The sequence below is a fragment of the Stegostoma tigrinum genome, chromosome 14 (genome assembly GCF_030684315.1).
Source record: "Stegostoma tigrinum isolate sSteTig4 chromosome 14, sSteTig4.hap1, whole genome shotgun sequence".
Taxonomy (NCBI): Eukaryota; Metazoa; Chordata; class Chondrichthyes; order Orectolobiformes; family Stegostomatidae; genus Stegostoma; species Stegostoma tigrinum.
In genome coordinates, this window is record NC_081367.1 from 62522835 (window position 1) to 62542240 (window position 19406).

Consider the following 19406-nt stretch of genomic DNA (forward strand, 5'->3'; position numbering starts at 1 on the left):
TTGTATGCAGTAGTGACAGTGGGAAGGTATGAGCCATGGTGGGAGACATGTAAAGATTGTAGAGTTTGTGTGACATATTGGCGAGAAGGTGATAACAATAAAGTCATTGACCTCCTTCCTACGTTGTCATGCATTCCTTCAGATTGCCAGGACTACACTGGCTCAGGTGGCAAGATCAGGTCGCCAGGATGGTATGGTCTGGTGTCCTGGTGTCCTTTGCTGATCCTGGGAAAGAGGATGCCCTGCTTCTGCACTACCCTGCCTAAAACCACCAGGTGCCTGCCTATAAAGCAGATTGCCAATTTTTCCATGTCTGGGTAAATTTCAGGGACCATGCAGGGCAACTGCAGGCTGGCAGTACTTGTCTAGATGCACAATGACCTCTTAAAGATGGCACCAGAGATGCTAATCCATTCTGGAATACCCTGGACATTTCAAGTGGTTCTGGAAATGCCTCATTGTAGAATGAGACTAGAATCAGATGACAGCAGGTCATTGCCTAGCATATAATTATCATAGGTAGGGGTAGACAGTTGACGAGGTAAGTTTGGTAAGATGCAGCAAGAGGACTCTACCTCATGGACATAAACCCTCAAGAATCTCAACAAAACTGACAAATAGCAAAAATAAAACAGAAGATTGAGGTCTTAATGCCAATTTGCTGTATTCAGATTCTCAGTTTTTTTTTTGACTGAGTCATTAGGCAGAGATTTTCACCTTTCTTTCTGGTGAAGCTCAGATTTTGAAGGTCTGTAACCTATTGAATCATTTAGCAGACTTTGTCAAGACTCTTCATGACATTAGGATCCCATCTCCAGATTCCTGGGAATATTGGAGAAGGCAGAGGAGATGATGTGTCAATTCTACCAAAGGAAATATTTCTATTTGTAGGAACCCTGCCACTTGTTAGAAGAGATCAACAGGAAATGAAATCCTCAGACAGCAAACACCAGAAAGGGCAAGAAAACTTGGAAGGCTTCTCCCATGCCTCACAACTCATTTTCTTGTCGAGAAAACATGTTCCCCTTATATTATTGTCCACTCCAAGTTCTTATTTTGGCCCATAATTAATTTCAGTAAAAGCTGTTGATACAGTGTGCCACTTATATGCCAGGCAATTATTATCTCCAATGAGGAAAGGCTTAAACTTCAAGCATGTGGGACCTGAATGCTCATCCTTCATCCACAACCCACATCCTCCATGCTTACTCACGATGTACTCACTATAGAACCATATGAGTCATGTAATAGCATTATCAAGTCTTGAATTATATTCTTTGAAAAAAATACTTAATCAAAAACCTGCTTTGAAAAAGCCTTGTTGTTCTATACCCCTGCAAAAGTGTCAATCAAATAAAGCCTTTATAGTATCGAAATGAGAAGCTTTACTGGACAGTATTACAGTCTCTTATTTGTGTCCAAGTCAACAAGAATTAAAACAGTTCAAAGAATGAATAACCTTCCTTGACATGCAGTGGTATTATGATCCCCACTGACAAAAGCCTGGGAGTTAATACATATCGTGGGCTCAAAAGCAGTTACACATTATGGGTATTCTTTGGTGCGTGGCCCATCTCCTGCCTTCCCAGAGCCTACCACCACCGACAAGGCACAAGCGCGATAGAATAGTCCCCGTTTGCCTGAATGATTACAAAGTCAATAATGTGCAAGAAACTTGATAGCATCCATGCCAAAAAGTTTGCTTCAAAGTAAAGCTCAATGAGATGGGGAAAAGCACTACAAAAATGTAAGTTCCATTTTATTTAATTTACATTGAAATACTCATAAGTTTGAATTGTTGTATAATTGCAAAATGGAGCTAAGCTCTAAGAGGACTGTTCCACTCAAAAGATTTAAAAGGGAGAAAACACAGAGATAATTATTTAAGTTAGCATTGTGAATATGCCACATTTTATTCATTACACCACTGAATTGTACCCTATCTACATCCCTAAAACTCAATTCCAATTTCAATACAATGTACTTGGCATAAGTGGGTTACATTCATCACACAAGTATTAATGCACTTGGATCGTTTACAATAGGGCAACAGAACTGCCACAACATTCTCCACCCTTACAATCTGGACCTGCTTTGCAGGACTATGTAGTATGTTGATATCCAAGGAAAATTGTAGGACATATTGTAAATAGACCAAGGAAAGAAGTAAATAAGGTTTTGAAGCATTTTATTGATTTCATAATCAAAACAAATTACAGAAAATGGTGGCTTAGTTTTAAATGTTCAAATATTTTAGTCATAACAGGAGAAAAACTAAAAAAAAAACAAAATTCAAACAGAAAATGGAGAAATCATTATAAATCTCTTCGTACAGTGTTTTGAAAGTGCTTTAACTCTTTAACCTCAGGCAGCAATACCCCCCCTTCCCCATTTTTTTCCAAACCACACAGACCAGTATTCCTCAAATGAGAGCAATCTCACAAGAAAATGAAATTCAAATTAGTGTTAACATAAAACATTTGGTATTATAAAAACATTGAAATAATGGTCTCAAATCAAATCACCAATATTCTTTGGGCTCTTTAGAAACTAAGCAATGTATTTGGAAGCAAGCAATTTCTGTCCTCAATATGCGTTTATTTAGAAACTTGAAAACAAACTTTTCATGCCACTCTGAGCAAATGCCCCAACAATATTTGCCAAAACTTCTGAAAGGAAAGATGATAGGCAATGTCTTTGCCATTGAGGAAGGATCCTGAAGTGGGCAACATTCCTGACTGAGGAGACCTGTTTCCGTAGAAATTGTGCTTGCATGCATTGTTTTAGTTCAGACATGAGGGACCTGGATGCCCACCCTTCATCCACAAACCCCATCCTCCATGCTTACTCACCATATACTCACTATAGAACCAGTGAGCCATATAACAATAGTAAATCTTGAAACATATTTTAAAAACTGCTTTGAAATCAGTTATTGTTCTTATAATCCTATAAAAGTGTCAATTGAACAAAGCCTTTATTGTATCAAAATGAGCTTTACTGTACTGTGTTACAACTCTCTTAATTGGCTCCTAAATCCTGACAATGGTTCATTCCTCTGAAGGGCTGTGATCATGTGCCCTTGGGACGGTGACTCAACTCCACAAAAATTGTAGGGCAATGGAGGTGAATTCCCTTCCCCTGCACTGTAGCCAGCTGAATTGGTGTAGGATGCTATCCACAGCCTGTCCTGCAGTGGCAGAAATTGCTGGTGCCAGGACTCTGTGAAAACTGGTTTGCCATCTCATTGTAGGGCCAGAGCTAATGATTTCATTTATTTTCACACATATACATGAATTTATTTGGGTTGCATTTCTGCCCAATTCCTATCAGCAGCTACTTCAAGGTGGTTGATTACCATAACATTTTATACAAAAAATTTCAATGGCCCTTTAGATGTCTTGGTCACTTGTCTAAACTAGATCCCACAGGTACAGTAACATGTACCTTTAAACAGTTTGGTATGTCTCCTTTCATACAGCGATCAACAAAGTTGATGTACAAAGTGTTAACTTTGGGTCATGAGTGACAACTTTCACCATAGGCCATAGCTCTGTCTGTTATTTACTTTCTAGGAGCTGGCCAGCAATTATTGAGGAGGCTTCTGAAAATAGCATGAGAAGATTTGGACTATTTCACAAATGCTTCTGGAAGTTGCCAGCACACATGTTCATCATTAAACAACCCCTTTCTTTGTGCTCTGTGTCTCATAGCTCACTGTTCTGTAGAACTTCAAGGTCAGATTATAGTTAAATGCAGATTCAACTGAAGGTGAAGTCTTAGCAATTATGTCATTTTGCATTCAGTGGTCCAAATCCTACTATACTCGCCCAATTTTATATATTCAGATATACTACCTCGCAACCAAGTTAGATGTCTCCAAAGTGGGCCCTTGTCCATGAGGAAGGAACAAAAGTGAAACTGTTATGTAAATCCCTAGGTTAAAGAGTTAAGGCAAATTATTAACAAGGGAATATTTAAAGCATGATTTTTAACCTTTTCTAGCTTCACCAAGATCCAAAAATTAGATTGTCATCTGTGTTGTAGGTGTACCTACACATGATGGTCAGCAGCTGTTCGAGAAGTTTACTTTTGTTGTTTTTCAGTCATGGGGCATGGCATCACTGGCTGGGCCAGAATTTTGTCAGCCATGATTGAATGGTGGAGTAGACTCGATGGGCTGATTGGCTTAATTTCAGCTCCTGTGTCTTATGGTCTTATAATTCATTGCCCAACCCCATTTGCCTTGGTGAAAGTGATGGTGAGCTGCCTCCTTGAACTGTTGCTGCCTTTGGGTGTGGCTCACCACCAACTTTCCAAGGGCAATTAAAGGTGAGCTACAACTGCCAATATTAATGGGCAACTTAAGAAGTGAACATGGATATAAGCTAGAAAAGATCGATAACTGGAACAGCAACTGTACACACCCAAAAGTACTTGTAGAGGTACTCAATAGTTACAATAAATATGAAAATCTTTGGTGTCATATATAGTAACAGTTATTTGATTATATAGTAGGAATTCATTTTAGTCCTCCACATAACATTCATAAGAAATGTTTAATCTAGAAAATTATTAATATTTAATGTTTTAGATTTAAATTTATTATACCTACAAAAATGCCTTATTTCTAAATAAGCTGAACACGTTTCATTTTGTTTTGTTTTTCACAAAAGAAGTCCTTTTGTGTACAATACCCACAATGTCCACTGGACCACTGGACTAGACTTGAGATTGACTTTGTGCTCACTTGGCTTTCTGCAATGATTTGTGAATTGAAAAAAAGTGCATTGCTTTGATCTGGTAACCAGATTATTTTTCAGATTGAAAATTAACACACCAGGAAACAGCTTGACATCACACTCAATGAAAACTGGAAAATGCCAAAATTCAGGTAAAATGAGAATTGCTGTAAATTCATAAAGCCATTGGGCCAACCTGACAGGAGAAGTCTTAGAAAAGCAGCATAGCAAGTGGGATAGAAATGTTGGGTGAATTAGAAAATATCAATGAATGACGTGATTAATATGTCTATCTGCAGAAGAGTGAAGCTATTTTGGAGTGGTCTGTTGAACTGTACAGGGCTGAAAATCAGCTCCTACAGGCTGGGACATCTGTCTTCTCCCCACTGATGTAGAATGGAGCCAATTATTATAATCTCAACAGGGGTGATACTCTCTTACTCAGTGCCTAGCTGCACTTTGTGGCAAAATGCTCAGCATACATTGAACAACAGTGGTCCACTGAAGTCCAGCAAAAGCTGTACAATTAGATTCTCTAAAGTAGAAGTGGAAAACAGGGATTCAGAAAGAGAAATATGCCTGCTTTCCATTTTCCATCGGTTGAGCCACAATGAAAAGGACCTTGTGCACACGGCAGATGGTGGAAAGGACTGGGTTCGGATTTAACGCAATGTTAATCAGAAAGGTTGGCATGTGTGAACAACAGTTAGTTCGGCAATGAACCAATTGGCTGATACCCATTCTTCAACCTTCAAGAGACGAACTATAACAGCAATTCACATTCAAACAGCACCTTCAACCCAGTACAGAATGGAAATCCATGGGTTGGGGATTAGATAGATGAAAGCATGGCTATAAAAAAATACAGCAATGAAAATCTGGTGTATGTAAGAGGTCAGAATTGGAGAAGTGCCATCTTGGAATATTGTGACACTGACAGAGATAAGCTAGATAGAGATGGTGAAGGCCATACGGAGATTTAAAAAAATACATGGAGGGTTGCAAATTTTAAGGTAACATTGAAGAGCGGTCTATTGCACTAAATACGCTCATAACTATGGTTTGCACTAGTTCTACTTTATTATGTATCAAGATGAACATCTTTCAGATGTGTCAAAAATTGTTTAGCGTAGTTTATCTCATTCATTTATAGTACTTCTGGAAAACAATGCTGACCAGATAACAAAGCAAAACAGTATCAAAAAAGAACTTGAAAATCAGGTACATATTCCTGGAAACAGATTCCCAAAAGGGAAAAAAATGAGATTATTTTTACAGCATTAAACGATTTATATTCAACATATAAAATCAACATTTTGTAAGGATGATTGTTGTTTGTGACATAATTGTATAGCTTCTTTCTTTTAAAAAAAGTTGACTTTTTTTGAATGAATGAGGTACAAACCCAGGAAACATTTTTCTTTCTTTTTGAGCAGCATGCAATTTGATTTCAATGATGAACTGCCTCACAGCTGGTCAAGCATTGCAGAATGGCCTAAATGTAAATTTCCTGTCTGTTCAAATCACTGGAGGAAAGTTCCAGGCAAAATGTGGCTCTGCCTTCTTGACCTGCTGGTAAAATTCCACTGACAGTGAGGGAGCTTCCCAAAATTTATCCAGAATACATTGGAACATCTCCTGAGAAGTTTACTCGCTGGGGGAGTGTGCAGGTGGTAGATGCAGGGGAAGACGCCTCCTTGTGCCCAAAGTTGAATCAAATGATAAATCATGAAATAGAAATAATAATCTAGCTGTTGTAGTGCAAATGCTTATTCATTTAAAGCACTAAACTAGAATCCACACCATCATCATTCAGGAAAGAACATGCTGTTGACTTGTTAAACATTTATACAAGTTACTGCTCTGAAACCCATACTTCAAATCCCCACAATGTCAGTGTTAGTGCAAGGACAAGAATTCAGCACAACACACAGCTTTGACAAAAAACCGCTGTAAATTCCGAGTTTCACCTTTGCTATGTTAACATGCTGAATGAAAAGCCATGACACTATTACTTCTTAAATGAGTACAAAATGATACACAGTCACAGCAAATAGATTAGCATTTGAAAGAGATAGAGCCGTTTATGTTTGGGTTAGGACCCTTTATCTAAAAATCACCATTGCTTTCCATGAATCTTTTTCTCGCAAAGAGAAGCTGACCAGCTGTATTTTTTCCAAGTTTTCTTTAAATTTCAGATACATATCTTTTCTTTTATATGTTTTTTTAAGTTCTGTTCTGTTCACATTTTGGTTAGTTAGTCATTTTTTTCTTCTTCAGCTATGGAATGTAGGTGTCACTGGCTGTGCCAGCCTTTATTGCCCATCCCTAGATGCCCCTGCAAAGGTGGTGGTGAGCTGCCTTCTTGAACTGCAAGTAGAATGCTGTAAAGCATGGAGTTCCAGGATTTTGAACAACAACACTGAAGGAATGGCAATACATTTCCAAGTTAGGATGATGAGTGGTTTGGAGGTGAATTTGCAGGAGGTAGTATTCCCGTGTATTTGCTGCCTTTCTCATTCTAGATGGTAGTGGTCATGGGTTTGGAAGGTGCTATTTGAGGATCCTTGGTGAATTACAGTAGTGCGTCTTATAGATTGCACATGGCACTGCTACTGAACCTCAGTGCTGGAGAGAGTGAAGATAGTGGACCAGGTGCCAATCAAGTTGGCTGTTTTATCCTGGATGGTGTTGAGCTTCCTGAATATCTTTGGAGCTGCACACATCCACAGAATTTGGGAAGTATACCATCTCAGTCCTGACTTGCACCTTGCAGGTGGTGGAGAGGTTTTTGGATTTTAAAAATGAGTTACTCACTCTCATACCATGGTCTGTGAAGAGCAGCCAGTTGTTGCATTTTTGAAGAGTGGAGGTAGGATCAGTTTGGAAATAAGCACTGCAGTACATCAAAATTTGAAGGGAGAGAGGGCATTAATGTCTGACTCTGCTCGGGCAAGTACAGCCACTGACCTCTTGGTCATTCCTGCCAGTGCAGCCACTTTGAACTGATTCAAAATACACATGCTTTATTCAAGAGTTGGGAAGAGTTGTTCAGATGCAAAATTTAACTTTAAATATTGGAGGGCTTTCAGTTTAAAAGTTACACAGGGTTGGCTTCTCAATGGATGGCTTTACGAAAAGATTGTGACTTATGAAGTAATATCCAAGAGAAAGCCCATAATTTTATACTTATCGTGTGTGGCAGGAACCATGCAATTTTTGCATAAAATAATTCTTAATGGAGTGAAAATTCTGGTTTCTTAGCATATCTGAACCAGAACAACTATTTACTACAAATAATTACTTTCCCAGTTTCTGCTCAAATGTATAAATGGGGGCACAATGTAAACAAACAAAGGATTCAATAGGAAAGATGTGCATTATTATAGTGCTTGCTATGATTCCAAGACATGAAAAAGCACTTCACAGCTTATTGAGTATTTTGAAGCGCAGTCATTGTTGGAATGTAAGGAAATCCATGACCAATGGTAAACCGTAAGCTCTCTCAAAAAAAACATTGTCCAGATCACCCTATTTTTAATTTCAGAGTTTTGAAAGGGTACTTTTAAAATAATGTTTCATACTACTCAAAGGGCTGAAATCAAATACTTTCATATTACAGGGCTGAACTTACAAATCTCTAGTCTGTTAGGTGGCCTCAATTGGTTGGAAATGTGGACAAAGACAATCCATGATCAATCTTCCAACCATTTAAGATGTTTCACTGTTAGGATGAAGTTTCCAATAGTCGTGCATTATTCTAACCTCCCACCTAATATACAAAAGATCAAGTAGTTATATCTGCCAAAATACTATTGCTGTGACTTATCATCAGAATGTTTATATTATTTTGTTGTTATGAGGGGGACAGATGTGTGTCAACAACAGTATACTTACAATTGGATATCTGTGGTCTCACTTATATAGAACAGTCAGGGCTAATAAATGCTGTATTTTCTATTTAGTATTTGATTGTAGTTTCTCATAACCCATGCTTTTAAATCCATGCCAATATTAATTTAAAAAACTGGCAATTATTGCATTGCCTTTTATGTGAACTTGCTTTGAACAAATTGACAAATTTCCCACATTAACAACAGAAGCTGCATTTCAATAATCCATTGTTTGCTATCCCTCAATACAAAGAAATTTGTCTACTCAAGAGCTGTCAGTTTCTGAGCCTACATGAGTCTTTAGGTGACTGAGCAGTTCATTCGTAACCCGCTTATCTTTGGCACATGGAGCAGTATGTCCCATGAGGTAGTGGGATCTGACTTCCAATTCTTTATTTCTCTGCTTTACCAGTGAGACATTATGACTCAAAGTGTGATGTAGCTTCAGGGAAAGTTGTCACCATACTGAACAGTTGGTAACAAGCTCCTCCCAATCATTCATGTCAATGCTGTTAATACCTCTACCTTTCAATATGCTACAATGCCCTCTTTTCTACATATAAAAAAATCCTCACAGCAATTGATTGATTTTTCTAGTTGGTAGGAGAGACTCAAATCAATTTAGACTTGTTCATTTTGCATTCACTGCTAATCAGTTACTAAGTAGTCCTGCTATCTGTTATTCACAACCTCCAAGAAGTTTGAAACACTGATCATTTCACTGCATTCCCTTTACCTTCCACATTACCTTATTTAAGTCAATGGTTTTAGTAATGTTAGTTGTACACAGCTCACAAGCTCAGTCAATATTCTGATGAAAGGTCATCAGCCTGAAATTTTAATCCTGTTTTTCTTTTCATAGACGCTGCCCAATATTTCCAGCATATTTCTGTTTTGATTTCAGATTTCCAGCATCTGCAGCGGTTTGCTTTTGAATGTATGTCTCTTCAGTTCTCATTGGGACTGTATGCAACTGAAACCATGAGGTTAAGATAACTGAGGCTTATGATGCAGTTGCAATACTTACCAAATCAGTTTTTTTTTGCCAAATGATTTGTTGGGCGATAGCAGTTAGGGTAATTTGATTGATATGAGGTATCAGCAAAAAAAAGAGAAAATGAGCATTGATTTATCCTTTTTACAAAGTACAAAGTGATTCATTCCAGCTCAGCATTTCATCCATTTACAAATCCTGGAAGAAGACATTCTACACAGTTTAAAGCACAGCAGGAACATTGTGGCTACCAAACGCGGCATTTCTTTTCAGGATTCATGTATTCATTCTTTGTGCAATGAAAAGCATTGCTGAATTCTTCAAAATTCTGGAGAGATCCTAAGACTCTGTAACATAAGAGAAATAAAAATCAAGATTCAATTTATGGACAATAAGTTTTGGCTATACAGAAATTGGGGTTATATCAATTAAATCTAATGCACAGACACCAGAATTAATTTTAAATGAAGGCGAAAAGAACATTTGCTTTTTTTCTGAAGATGGCTGGAATGACAGCGACAGCTCTGGTCGGAGCCTATCTGGAGACATCAGTTCTGAGCATATGACTTCAGAGAAGGGTACTTTCTTTGGAACTTTTTGTTTGGAATTAGTACAGTGAAAATTCACCAGATTGATCTTCTTCTATGAAATCTCAGCCAAGAAACAGATCTGACCGCAGCTCTGTGATCTTCACCAACAGCCAATGATGCTGGTGCCAGGTCAAGGCTAGCCAGAAAAAAAGGGTAGAATCATGAGCTGTTGCCACCAATTTGATCCAGAAGGTTGTCTATTCAACAGAGTCAAAGGCTCCCACATCCCACAGGAGTCCAAGTTGTTTTGCAAACATGCTGCAGTCTCTCAAGCTATGGAATCAGTGATGGTAGAAGTTCAATTTCTTTCCATGCTATGGCTGAACAGGAATGCCTCGAAATCTTATTACTTGCTATTGGTTTATGTTGGAAGGATTTATCAGTTATTTGGCCATGTTATGAGTATAACTTGCTTGACTATCACGTTCTGGAGTGATAGTTGAAACTGGAGCTTCTGGCACAGAGAAGGGATACCATGAGATTCTCTTCCCAAACCAATAAGAGGGATTAAAAAATAATGAGGATAGCTTTAGATTTATATTGATATGAATCCAGAAGCTGAAGCAGTGATCCAACTGAGCTGTTTGAGATGATTGACGGATTTTGTATTGGTAGATAAAACTAAATATTTCTTCTAGTGGATGACTCCAGAACAAGTCGAGGTCAGGCAACATTACTTTTATGTTAGAGCTTGACTTTAGAGAAGTAACATCAGGAGCCACTCTTCATATGAAGGTAGAATGCGGCAGAACACTGCACAAACTGATTTTGAGACTGCGTGGCTCATTGAAAACTTCAAAACTGAAATTTAGATGTTTTGCTCGGGAAGGATATAAAGGATTACCAGATAAAGGCAGGCAGATAGAGTTAAGATACAGATCAACAATGATTTGGATTTAAATTACTCTTTCATAGGATGTATGTGTTCCAGAATTTGTTGCCCATCCCTAATGGCTCTTGGGAAGTAGTCATAAGCTGTCATTTTGAAACATTATAGTCCTGATGTTGTAGATATACCTATTGTGCCATTCAGTTGTAAGTTCCAAGATTTTAACTCAGTAACTGAGAAGAAACTGCAATTTATTTCAAAGTCAGGATGATGTGGGTAACTTCCAGGTGGTAGTGTGCCACGATTTAACTGTGGGGATAAATATGCCCACTGTTGCACAGACCATCACACATCTGCAATTACCACAGAAGATGACTAGTTTGCCTGACTCCCTGCTATTCAGGACAAACGCAAATTCACATGAGGTTTCATCACCACCAGAAAATGAATTCATTTCCCAATAAATTCACCTGACTTTAACAAGAGACAGAGAAAACAAAGAAATGATGGCAGCTAGGAAATGGTAGCCCACTCAAAGTCAAAAGGGTGAGTTTCTGTGTGGAGCCACAAGAAGTGGGTGAGGTTCTAATGCATACGTTGTATCAGTATTCTCCAAGCAGAATGGCATGGATGATGGCAAGATTAGGGAGGGGATATATTGATATTCTAGGGCATATTATATTAAGAAAAAGATGGTATTAGGTATTATGAAAAACATTAAGGTGGATAAATCCTCAGGGCTTGATGGGATCTATCCTGGGATTCCGAGGGAGGCAAGGGAGGATATTGCTAGGGACACAACAGTGATCTTGAATCCTCTTTAACTACTGGTGAGGGTCCAGAAGACTGGAGAATAAATCCCTTATGATAGGCTGGGCCAGAAGAATACACTGCATGGAATCCATAGTGTGTCGCTAAGTTAAATACAAAATTGGCTTAGCCATTAAAGAACTAGAGTAGCTACAGAGGGGTGTTTTTCTGATTGGAAGTCAGTAACCAGTGATGTTATACAAGGATCAGTGTTTGGACCTCTGCTTTTCATAATATATAAAAATTATTTTGATGAAAATCAAGTGGTCTGCTTAATAAGTTTGCAGATGGCACAAAAATTGATGGTGTTGTGGATAGTGAGGAAGGTTACCAAACAATAAAGCAGGATATAGATTGGTTGGCAAGTTGGGTGGAAAACGGGCAGATAGAGTTGAAGCTGGACAAGGATGAGATGATGCATTTTGAGAGACGAGATGTAAGAGGGAAATGTACAACAAATGGCAGGACCCTCAGGAGCATTAATATAAAGAGGGATCTTGGGGTGTAAGTCTATAGCTTCCTGAAAGTGTCAAGACAAGTGAATAAGGTGGTAAAGAAAACGTATGGTATGCTTGCCCTCATTGGTTGTGCCATAGAGTATAAAAGTTAGCAAGTTACGTTGCAGTTGTATAAAACTTTATTTAGGTCACCTTCGAAGTATTGTGTGTAGTTCTTGTTGCCACACTAGAGGAAGGATGTGGTGGCTTTTGAAAGAGTGCAAAACAGGTTTATCAGGATATTTCTGGGATTGGAGTGCATTTGATATGACGACAGATTGGACACATTTGGATTATTTTCACCAGGGCATCGGAGGCTGGGCGGTGACCAGGAAAAGTAGATAAAACTATGAGAGGTATGAATATTGTGGATCATTGGAGTTATTTTCCCAGGGTGGAAATGTCAAATCCTAGGGTCATAGGTTTAAAGTGAGGGGGGGGAAGTTTAAAGAAAATGTATGAAGCAGGTATTTGCCCAGAGAGTGATAGGTGACTATAGCAAGGTGCTGATATGAAACAGATACGATAGCAATGTTTAAGAGGTATTTTTACAGACACATAAACAGGCAGAGAATAGGGGAAATGGATCATGCACAGACATATGCGTTTGGTTTAAAATGGCATCATGGTCAGTACAGACATGGTGGGCCGAAGGCCCTGTTCCTACACTGTACTGTTGTATGTTCTATGATTGATGATTACTAAGCTGCTACTATGCAGCCAAAACTATACCCCTTTAAAACCCTCCCCCCTAAATGGTCAAGCACTCATTCATGAATAAAACAGAGAAAAAGAAGAGAAAAGATTTGACATAAACATTATGGGTTGAAAACTTTATGCAGGGAAAAACAAAATCCTGAAGATATCAAGAGTGGTTAAAGTGTCTCTTACATTACCTATTGATTTTAGGAATAATGACAGGCTGTTGTCTATGAAGTCATGGTCATTCTTCACTTCAGTAAGCAATTCAGCGCATATGTGCCTTACCTTGTATTAAAATTGTTTCTTTTAAATTTCCTTTCCTTTTCTGCCTTTTCACTTATCACGAGAGGAGGGAGAGAGGAATGTTTTCAGTTTATCTACTCTGAAGGTCTCTATTGCTCTATGCTCATAGATCTGTAATAAACTCTAGTTGGTCAAGCTAAGACCTGTCATCAGGCAGTTTTTCTTCAAGTCAAAAACTTCTGGTGCCACTCCATCTCAAAGTAACTCTTTCACTACTTTAAAAAACATTGTATTGCACAACTAAAAATGGACAGCACTTCACAGAATCATAGCATTTCTACAGTGTGGAACACACTATTTGGCCCATCAAGTCCACACCGACACTCCGAAGAGCATCCCACCCAGACCCACTCCCTACCCTATCACTGCATTTCCCACCGTAGACACCATGGGCAATTTAGCATGGCCAATCCACCTAACCTGCACATCTTTGGACAATGGGAAGAAACTGGAGCACCTGAATGAAACACACACAGAAACTGGGAGAACGCACAAACTCCAGTCACCTGAGGCTGGAATCAAATGCGGGTCCCTGGCATTATGAGGCAGCAATGCTAACCACTGAGCCACCATGCTGCCCACTTCAATTTTTCAAGTTGCAAAAGTCACCTGTTATGGCACTTTATAGCAGTTTCTGACTTCCATTCTACTTTATGATCCAAAAATGGAAAACATTACCCTTTGTAGGTATTCTCCTGTATATATCGCTTTGATGTTTCTAGGTGCCAGAGGTCGTGAGTTTGGAAGGTGATGTTGAAGTAGTTTTTGTAAATTGCTGCAGTATATCTTGCAAATAGTACATGCTGCTGCCATTTTACTTTGGTAGTGGAGGGGTTGGATATTAAATATGGTGGAAGGGGCTCTGAACAAGTGGGTTGCTTTGCTGCTCTGGTTTGTGTTGAGTGTGGTGAAAGCCACACTCATACAGATAGGTGGAGAGTGTTCTATCATGCTCCTGATGTGTGCCTTGTGGCAAGACTTTGGAGAGTCAGGAGTTGAGGCAATTGCCATGGAATTCCCAATCTCTGATCAGCCCTTACAACTGCAATATTTGTACGGTTTCTCCAGTTAGGATTTTGGTCAGTGACAGCCCAAAAACGTTGGCCATTCAGTGATGGCAATGTCATTGAGTGTCATGGGGAGATGGTTAGATTCTATCTCATTGGAAATGGTCCTTGCCTAGTACTTGTGTGGTAAAGACTGCTACCCTCCATTTCTCAGTGAAAGCTTGAATGTTGTCCAGGTCTTGGTGCACACAGATATGGGCTATTTCAATATCTGGGATGTGAATCATGCTGAACATTGTGCAATCATCAGTGACATCCCCATTTCTGACCTCAAGATGTTGGGAAGGTCATTGCTGGAGCAGCTGAAGGTGGATGGGCCTGTGATTCTACCCTGAAGAACTCCAACAGTGATATCTGGAGCTGATATGATCAACCTCAAACATCTTCCTTTACTTACAGTGTTACTCCAAACAGTGGCACGGTTGTATGGTCAACTCATGTGCATTCCTATACTTTGTTTCGCATCAGTCATGGAGTATTAGCTTGTAGCCAATCAGCAGATATTTGCAAAACAAAACAAATGCTAGTGAGACAGAGAAAGTTAGAGAGATAGTTGGAGACATAGAGCTAAGAGAGCTGTTGTCACACCTCCCATTGGTAGGTCAAGAAAACTGGGATACACAAAAGGCCACAATCGGAGGCACTCACAGATATCAACAGGCTGTGGTGCTGGAGGAGTTCACAGAGGTCAAAAGGAGTACAGTCTTTGAGGTATTTAAAGGTTGAGGATTATAAATTTGAGATGTTGGCATACCGAGAGCTAATGAAAGTTCGGAAGAAAGGGATGAATGCTGAATGTTTTTAATGAGATCGGAAAGCATAGTTTAATATGAACTCGTGGGTCATGGAGGTTGGAAGATAGGTCAGTCTGTACTATGTTGGATTAGTTAAGGAGTTTCTTTAATGAGGAAAACTTACAAGTCAGATTTCATGCTAAACAGTAAAAGTCCTCACCTGAATTTGCCTGGACTGTGCACATCAGTCTTAATGGAGTTGACAGCATACTCTGGTCTGTATATTCCACACCACACCTTATAAGGCAATGAATTACAAATCATTACTATTTAGTTTTTAATAATTACTTCAGTGACAACTACAGTACAATATCTCGATAAAATTTCATCCTACTCAAATTATGGCTTTGAACCGAACTGTTATAACACACTTATACAGCAAGTGGGACTTGAACCCAGAGCTCTCGTCCAGAGGGAATGATATGACCATTACTTGCAATTAGTCACATGACTGTTCCATCACAAGCATCTTCTTATTTGGGTATATTCTTATTACTCTCTAATCATTTTAGAAAAGAATTATTTAGATCAAAGGGAGGCCATTTGTTTATCTGCTAGTTGTTTGAACAAGTTATTCAATAACCCTGCCCACCATCCTGGTTTTCCCCATTATCATCCAAGCTTTGATATGAAATGTCTCTTTAATTATGCTAATTGAATCTCTTCCACCATCCTTCCAGCCAGTGCATTTCAAAGCTTGCCAACCTACTGTGCAAACACTTCCCAAGATGGGCCTTTATGAATTTTGGAGGGATACGGTAAGGGTTATTACTTGGTGTTGTTGCTTCACCAGAAGACAACTGCTTAATGATATTGATCAATGATATTACCATCCAAAATCGGACCCACTTCATTCAGGAGATAAGTTCTGAAGAGAATGGTAGATGTATGAAACTCACCCACAAAATAGCAGCTGAGGCTGACTCAATTAACAATCTTAGAACTGAGATCAACAAAGTGAAGTTAGTCAAAGATACGAAGGGATATGGAGCCAAGGCAGGTTGATTGTGTTGACACACACCTACTGAATGACAGAACAGGCTTGAGAACCAAATAACTTATTCCCAATACTATCCTTTCCATTATCCATTTTGTATAGGGATGACTCTATTATACCAACTAACCATGTACCTTAAATAAGAGGTTAGTTAAAACTATGTCATCTGTCACAGGCTAAGGATACCGCACCCCAACCCCACCACCCCACCCCCCCCAGACCAGTTTTCATGATAAATCAGACAAAGGTGCCACACTGGACAAATTAACACAGGAATATGTTGGTGTAGACCAGACAAGGTATGGATGGCAGATTTCCTTCCTTCAAGGACATGTGTGAATCTAATGGGTTTTTACAATTCTTGACCACCATTACTGAGACTAACATTTATTGGCAGATCTTTATTAAGCACTTGAGGATGTTTCGGCATGTCATTTTTGCTATACAAAAACAAAGTGTTAATGGTTTATTTTTGTGATTTAACCATTATATCACGTTTTTATCTTCTCTTTGTATTTGGAGGATGTTCAGCCCAATAAGCCTGTACTGGTTCTTTCTGAAAGATAACCAATTAGTCCATTTAAGGATATAACTTGTGCAGGAAGTCTCATCATCTCACCCTACAGTTCTTGTTTATTCTTTTTAACCTTGATGGTGTCTTGCACAGTGAGACTTGGCTGCATCATAGTCTTATTATGAAAATAACTATTTAATCCTTAATTGCATATCTGAAATCTCTTGAAAGGTAATGAATAGTGATTAAAAATTAGTTCTGCAGCTTCATGAAAAATGCAAGCTCTGAGAGCAATGAGTAACGTCAATTCTAGTATTTACACTGACAGTTCAGAGGACATTGAAGATAATTTATATCCCAACAAGAATTATAATGCAGGATTTAAATGCATGTGATAAGTACAAAATGGATTCCTAATAGTATGTGCAAATGTTTTCAATGTTGTTTCTTAACTAATTGGGCATATTAGACATATCCCTTCAAAGTTAATAGGCCAAAATCTTGTAACTCCCTGTGTAACAGTACCTTCACTACCGTGAAGCATGAAAACCCACCTTTGACTTTTTGGGGAAACTGGGGATGGACACCAAATGTCATTGAGAACAGAGACACATAAAGTGGGGCTTTTGAGCTAGATAGAAACTATGGGGGTAAATGATTCTTGGATGCTAAAACTACAAAGTGCAAAAAATCAGCAACCTCAGTGCAAGTGTGTGAGGCACATGGTTGGCTCCAGTAAACGTTATCAAAAACGCATCTCCTAAGGGAAACCAGATGGATTATTACTCCTTAGCACTCACTTTGATCTTGCAATTCTATTCTTGTCAGAAATTCAGTGATGACATTATTTATACCACTACAAACAATACATTTAATCAAATTAATTTGATTTGATATTGTCGCAAATACCAAGATGCACTGAAAAAGTGACAATGGGAACTGCAGATGCTGGAGAATCCAAGACAACGAAATGTGAGGCTGGATGAACACAGCAGGCCAAGCAGCGTCTCAGGAGCACAAAAGCTGACGTTTCAGGCCTAGACCCTTCATGAGAGAGGGGGATGGGGAGAGGGAACTGGAATAAATAGGGAGAGAGGGGGAGGCGGACCGAAGATGGAGAGAAAAGAAGATAGGTGGAGAGGAGAGTATAGGTGCGGAGGTAGGGAGGGGATAGGTCAGTCCAGGGAAGACGGACAGGTCAAGGAGGGTTCCCAAGCAAAATATGAGTTGCTGTTCCTCCAACCTTCGGGTGGCATCATTGTGGCAGTGCAGGAGGCCCATGATGGACATGTCATCTAGAGAATGGGAGGGGGAGTGGAAATGGTTTGCAACTGGGAGGTGCAGTTGTTTATTGCGAACCGAGCGGAGGTGTTCTGCAAAGCGATCCCCAAGCCTCCGCTTGGTTTCCCCAATGTAGAGGAAGCCACACCGGGTACAGTGGATACAGTATACCACATTGGTGGATGTGCAGGTGAACCTCTGCTTAATGTGGAATGTCATCTTGGGGCCTGGGATAGGGGTGAGGGAGGAGGTGTGGGGGCAAGTGTAGCATTTCGTGCGGTTGCAGGGGAAGGTGCCGGGTGTGGTGGGGTTGGAGGGCAGTGTGGAGCGAACAAGGGAGTCATGGAGAGAGTGGTCTCTCCAGAAAGCAGACAGGGGTGGGGTTGGAAAAATGTCTTGGGTGGTGCGGTCGGATTGTAGATGGCGGAAGTGTTGGAGGATGATGCGTTGTATCCAGAGGTTGGTGGGGTGGTGTGTGAGAACGATGGGGATCCTCTTTGTGCGGTTGTGGCGGGGACGGGGTGTGAGGGATGTGTTGCGGGAAATGCGGGAGACGCGGTCAAGGGCGTTCTCGACCACTGTGGGGGGAAAGTTGTGGTCCTTGAAGAACTTGGACATCTGGGATGTGCGGGAGTGGAATGCCTCATCGTGGGAGCAGATGCGGCGGAGGCGGAAGAATTGGGAATAAGGGATGGAATTTTAGCAGGAGGGTGGGTGGGAGGAGGTGTATTCTAGGTAGCTGTGGGAGCCGGTGGGCTTGAAATGGACATCAGTTACAAGCTGGTTGCCTGAGATGGAGACTGAGAGATCCAGGAAGGTGAGGGAAGTGCTGGAGATGGCCCAGGTGAACTGAAGGTTGGGGTGGAAGGTGTTGGTGAAGTGGATGAACTGTTCGAGCTCCTCTGGGGAGCAAGAGGCGGTGCAGATACAGTCATCAATGTAACAGAGTGAGAGGTGGGGTTTGGGGCCTGTGTATGTGCGGAAGAGGGGCTGTTCCATGTAACCTACAAAGAGGCAGGCATAGCTGGGGCCCATGCGAGTGCCCATGGCCACCCCCTTAGTCTGTAGGAAGTGGGAGGAATTGAAAGAGAAGTTGTTGAGGGTGAGGACGAGTTCGGCTAGGTGGATGAGGGTGTCGGTGGAGGGGGACTGGTCTGGCCTGTGGGACAGGAAGAAGCGGAGGGCCTTGAGGTCATCTGCATGCGGAATGCAGGTGTATAGGGACTGGGCGTCCATGGTGAAAATGTGGTGTTGGGGGCCAGGGAATTGGAAGTCCTGGAGGAGGTGGAGGGCGTGAATGGTGTCACGGACGTAGGTAGGGAGTTCCTGGACCAAAGGGGAGAAAATGGAGTCCAGCTGGGTGAAGATGAGTTCGGTGGGGCAGGAGCAGGCT

At 40.3% G+C, this 19406-nt stretch overlaps 1 protein-coding gene across 3 annotated transcripts in view; it reads right to left on the bottom strand.

Moving 5' to 3' along the window:
- Positions 1-1903: 1903 nt before the first annotated feature.
- LOC125457448 (neprilysin-like) overlaps positions 1904-19406 on the bottom strand; it is a 206318-nt gene continuing 188815 nt past the window's right edge. For all 3 annotated transcript variants that reach the window (XM_059651202.1, XM_059651203.1, XM_059651204.1), the window contains 2 exons: positions 15382-15458; positions 1904-9976 (listed from right to left, as the gene is read on the bottom strand). In XM_059651202.1, coding sequence (XP_059507185.1) covers positions 9877-9976; positions 15382-15458 — 177 coding nt within the window. In that variant the 3' untranslated portion in view covers positions 1904-9876. The remainder of the gene's footprint in view (positions 9977-15381; positions 15459-19406) is intronic.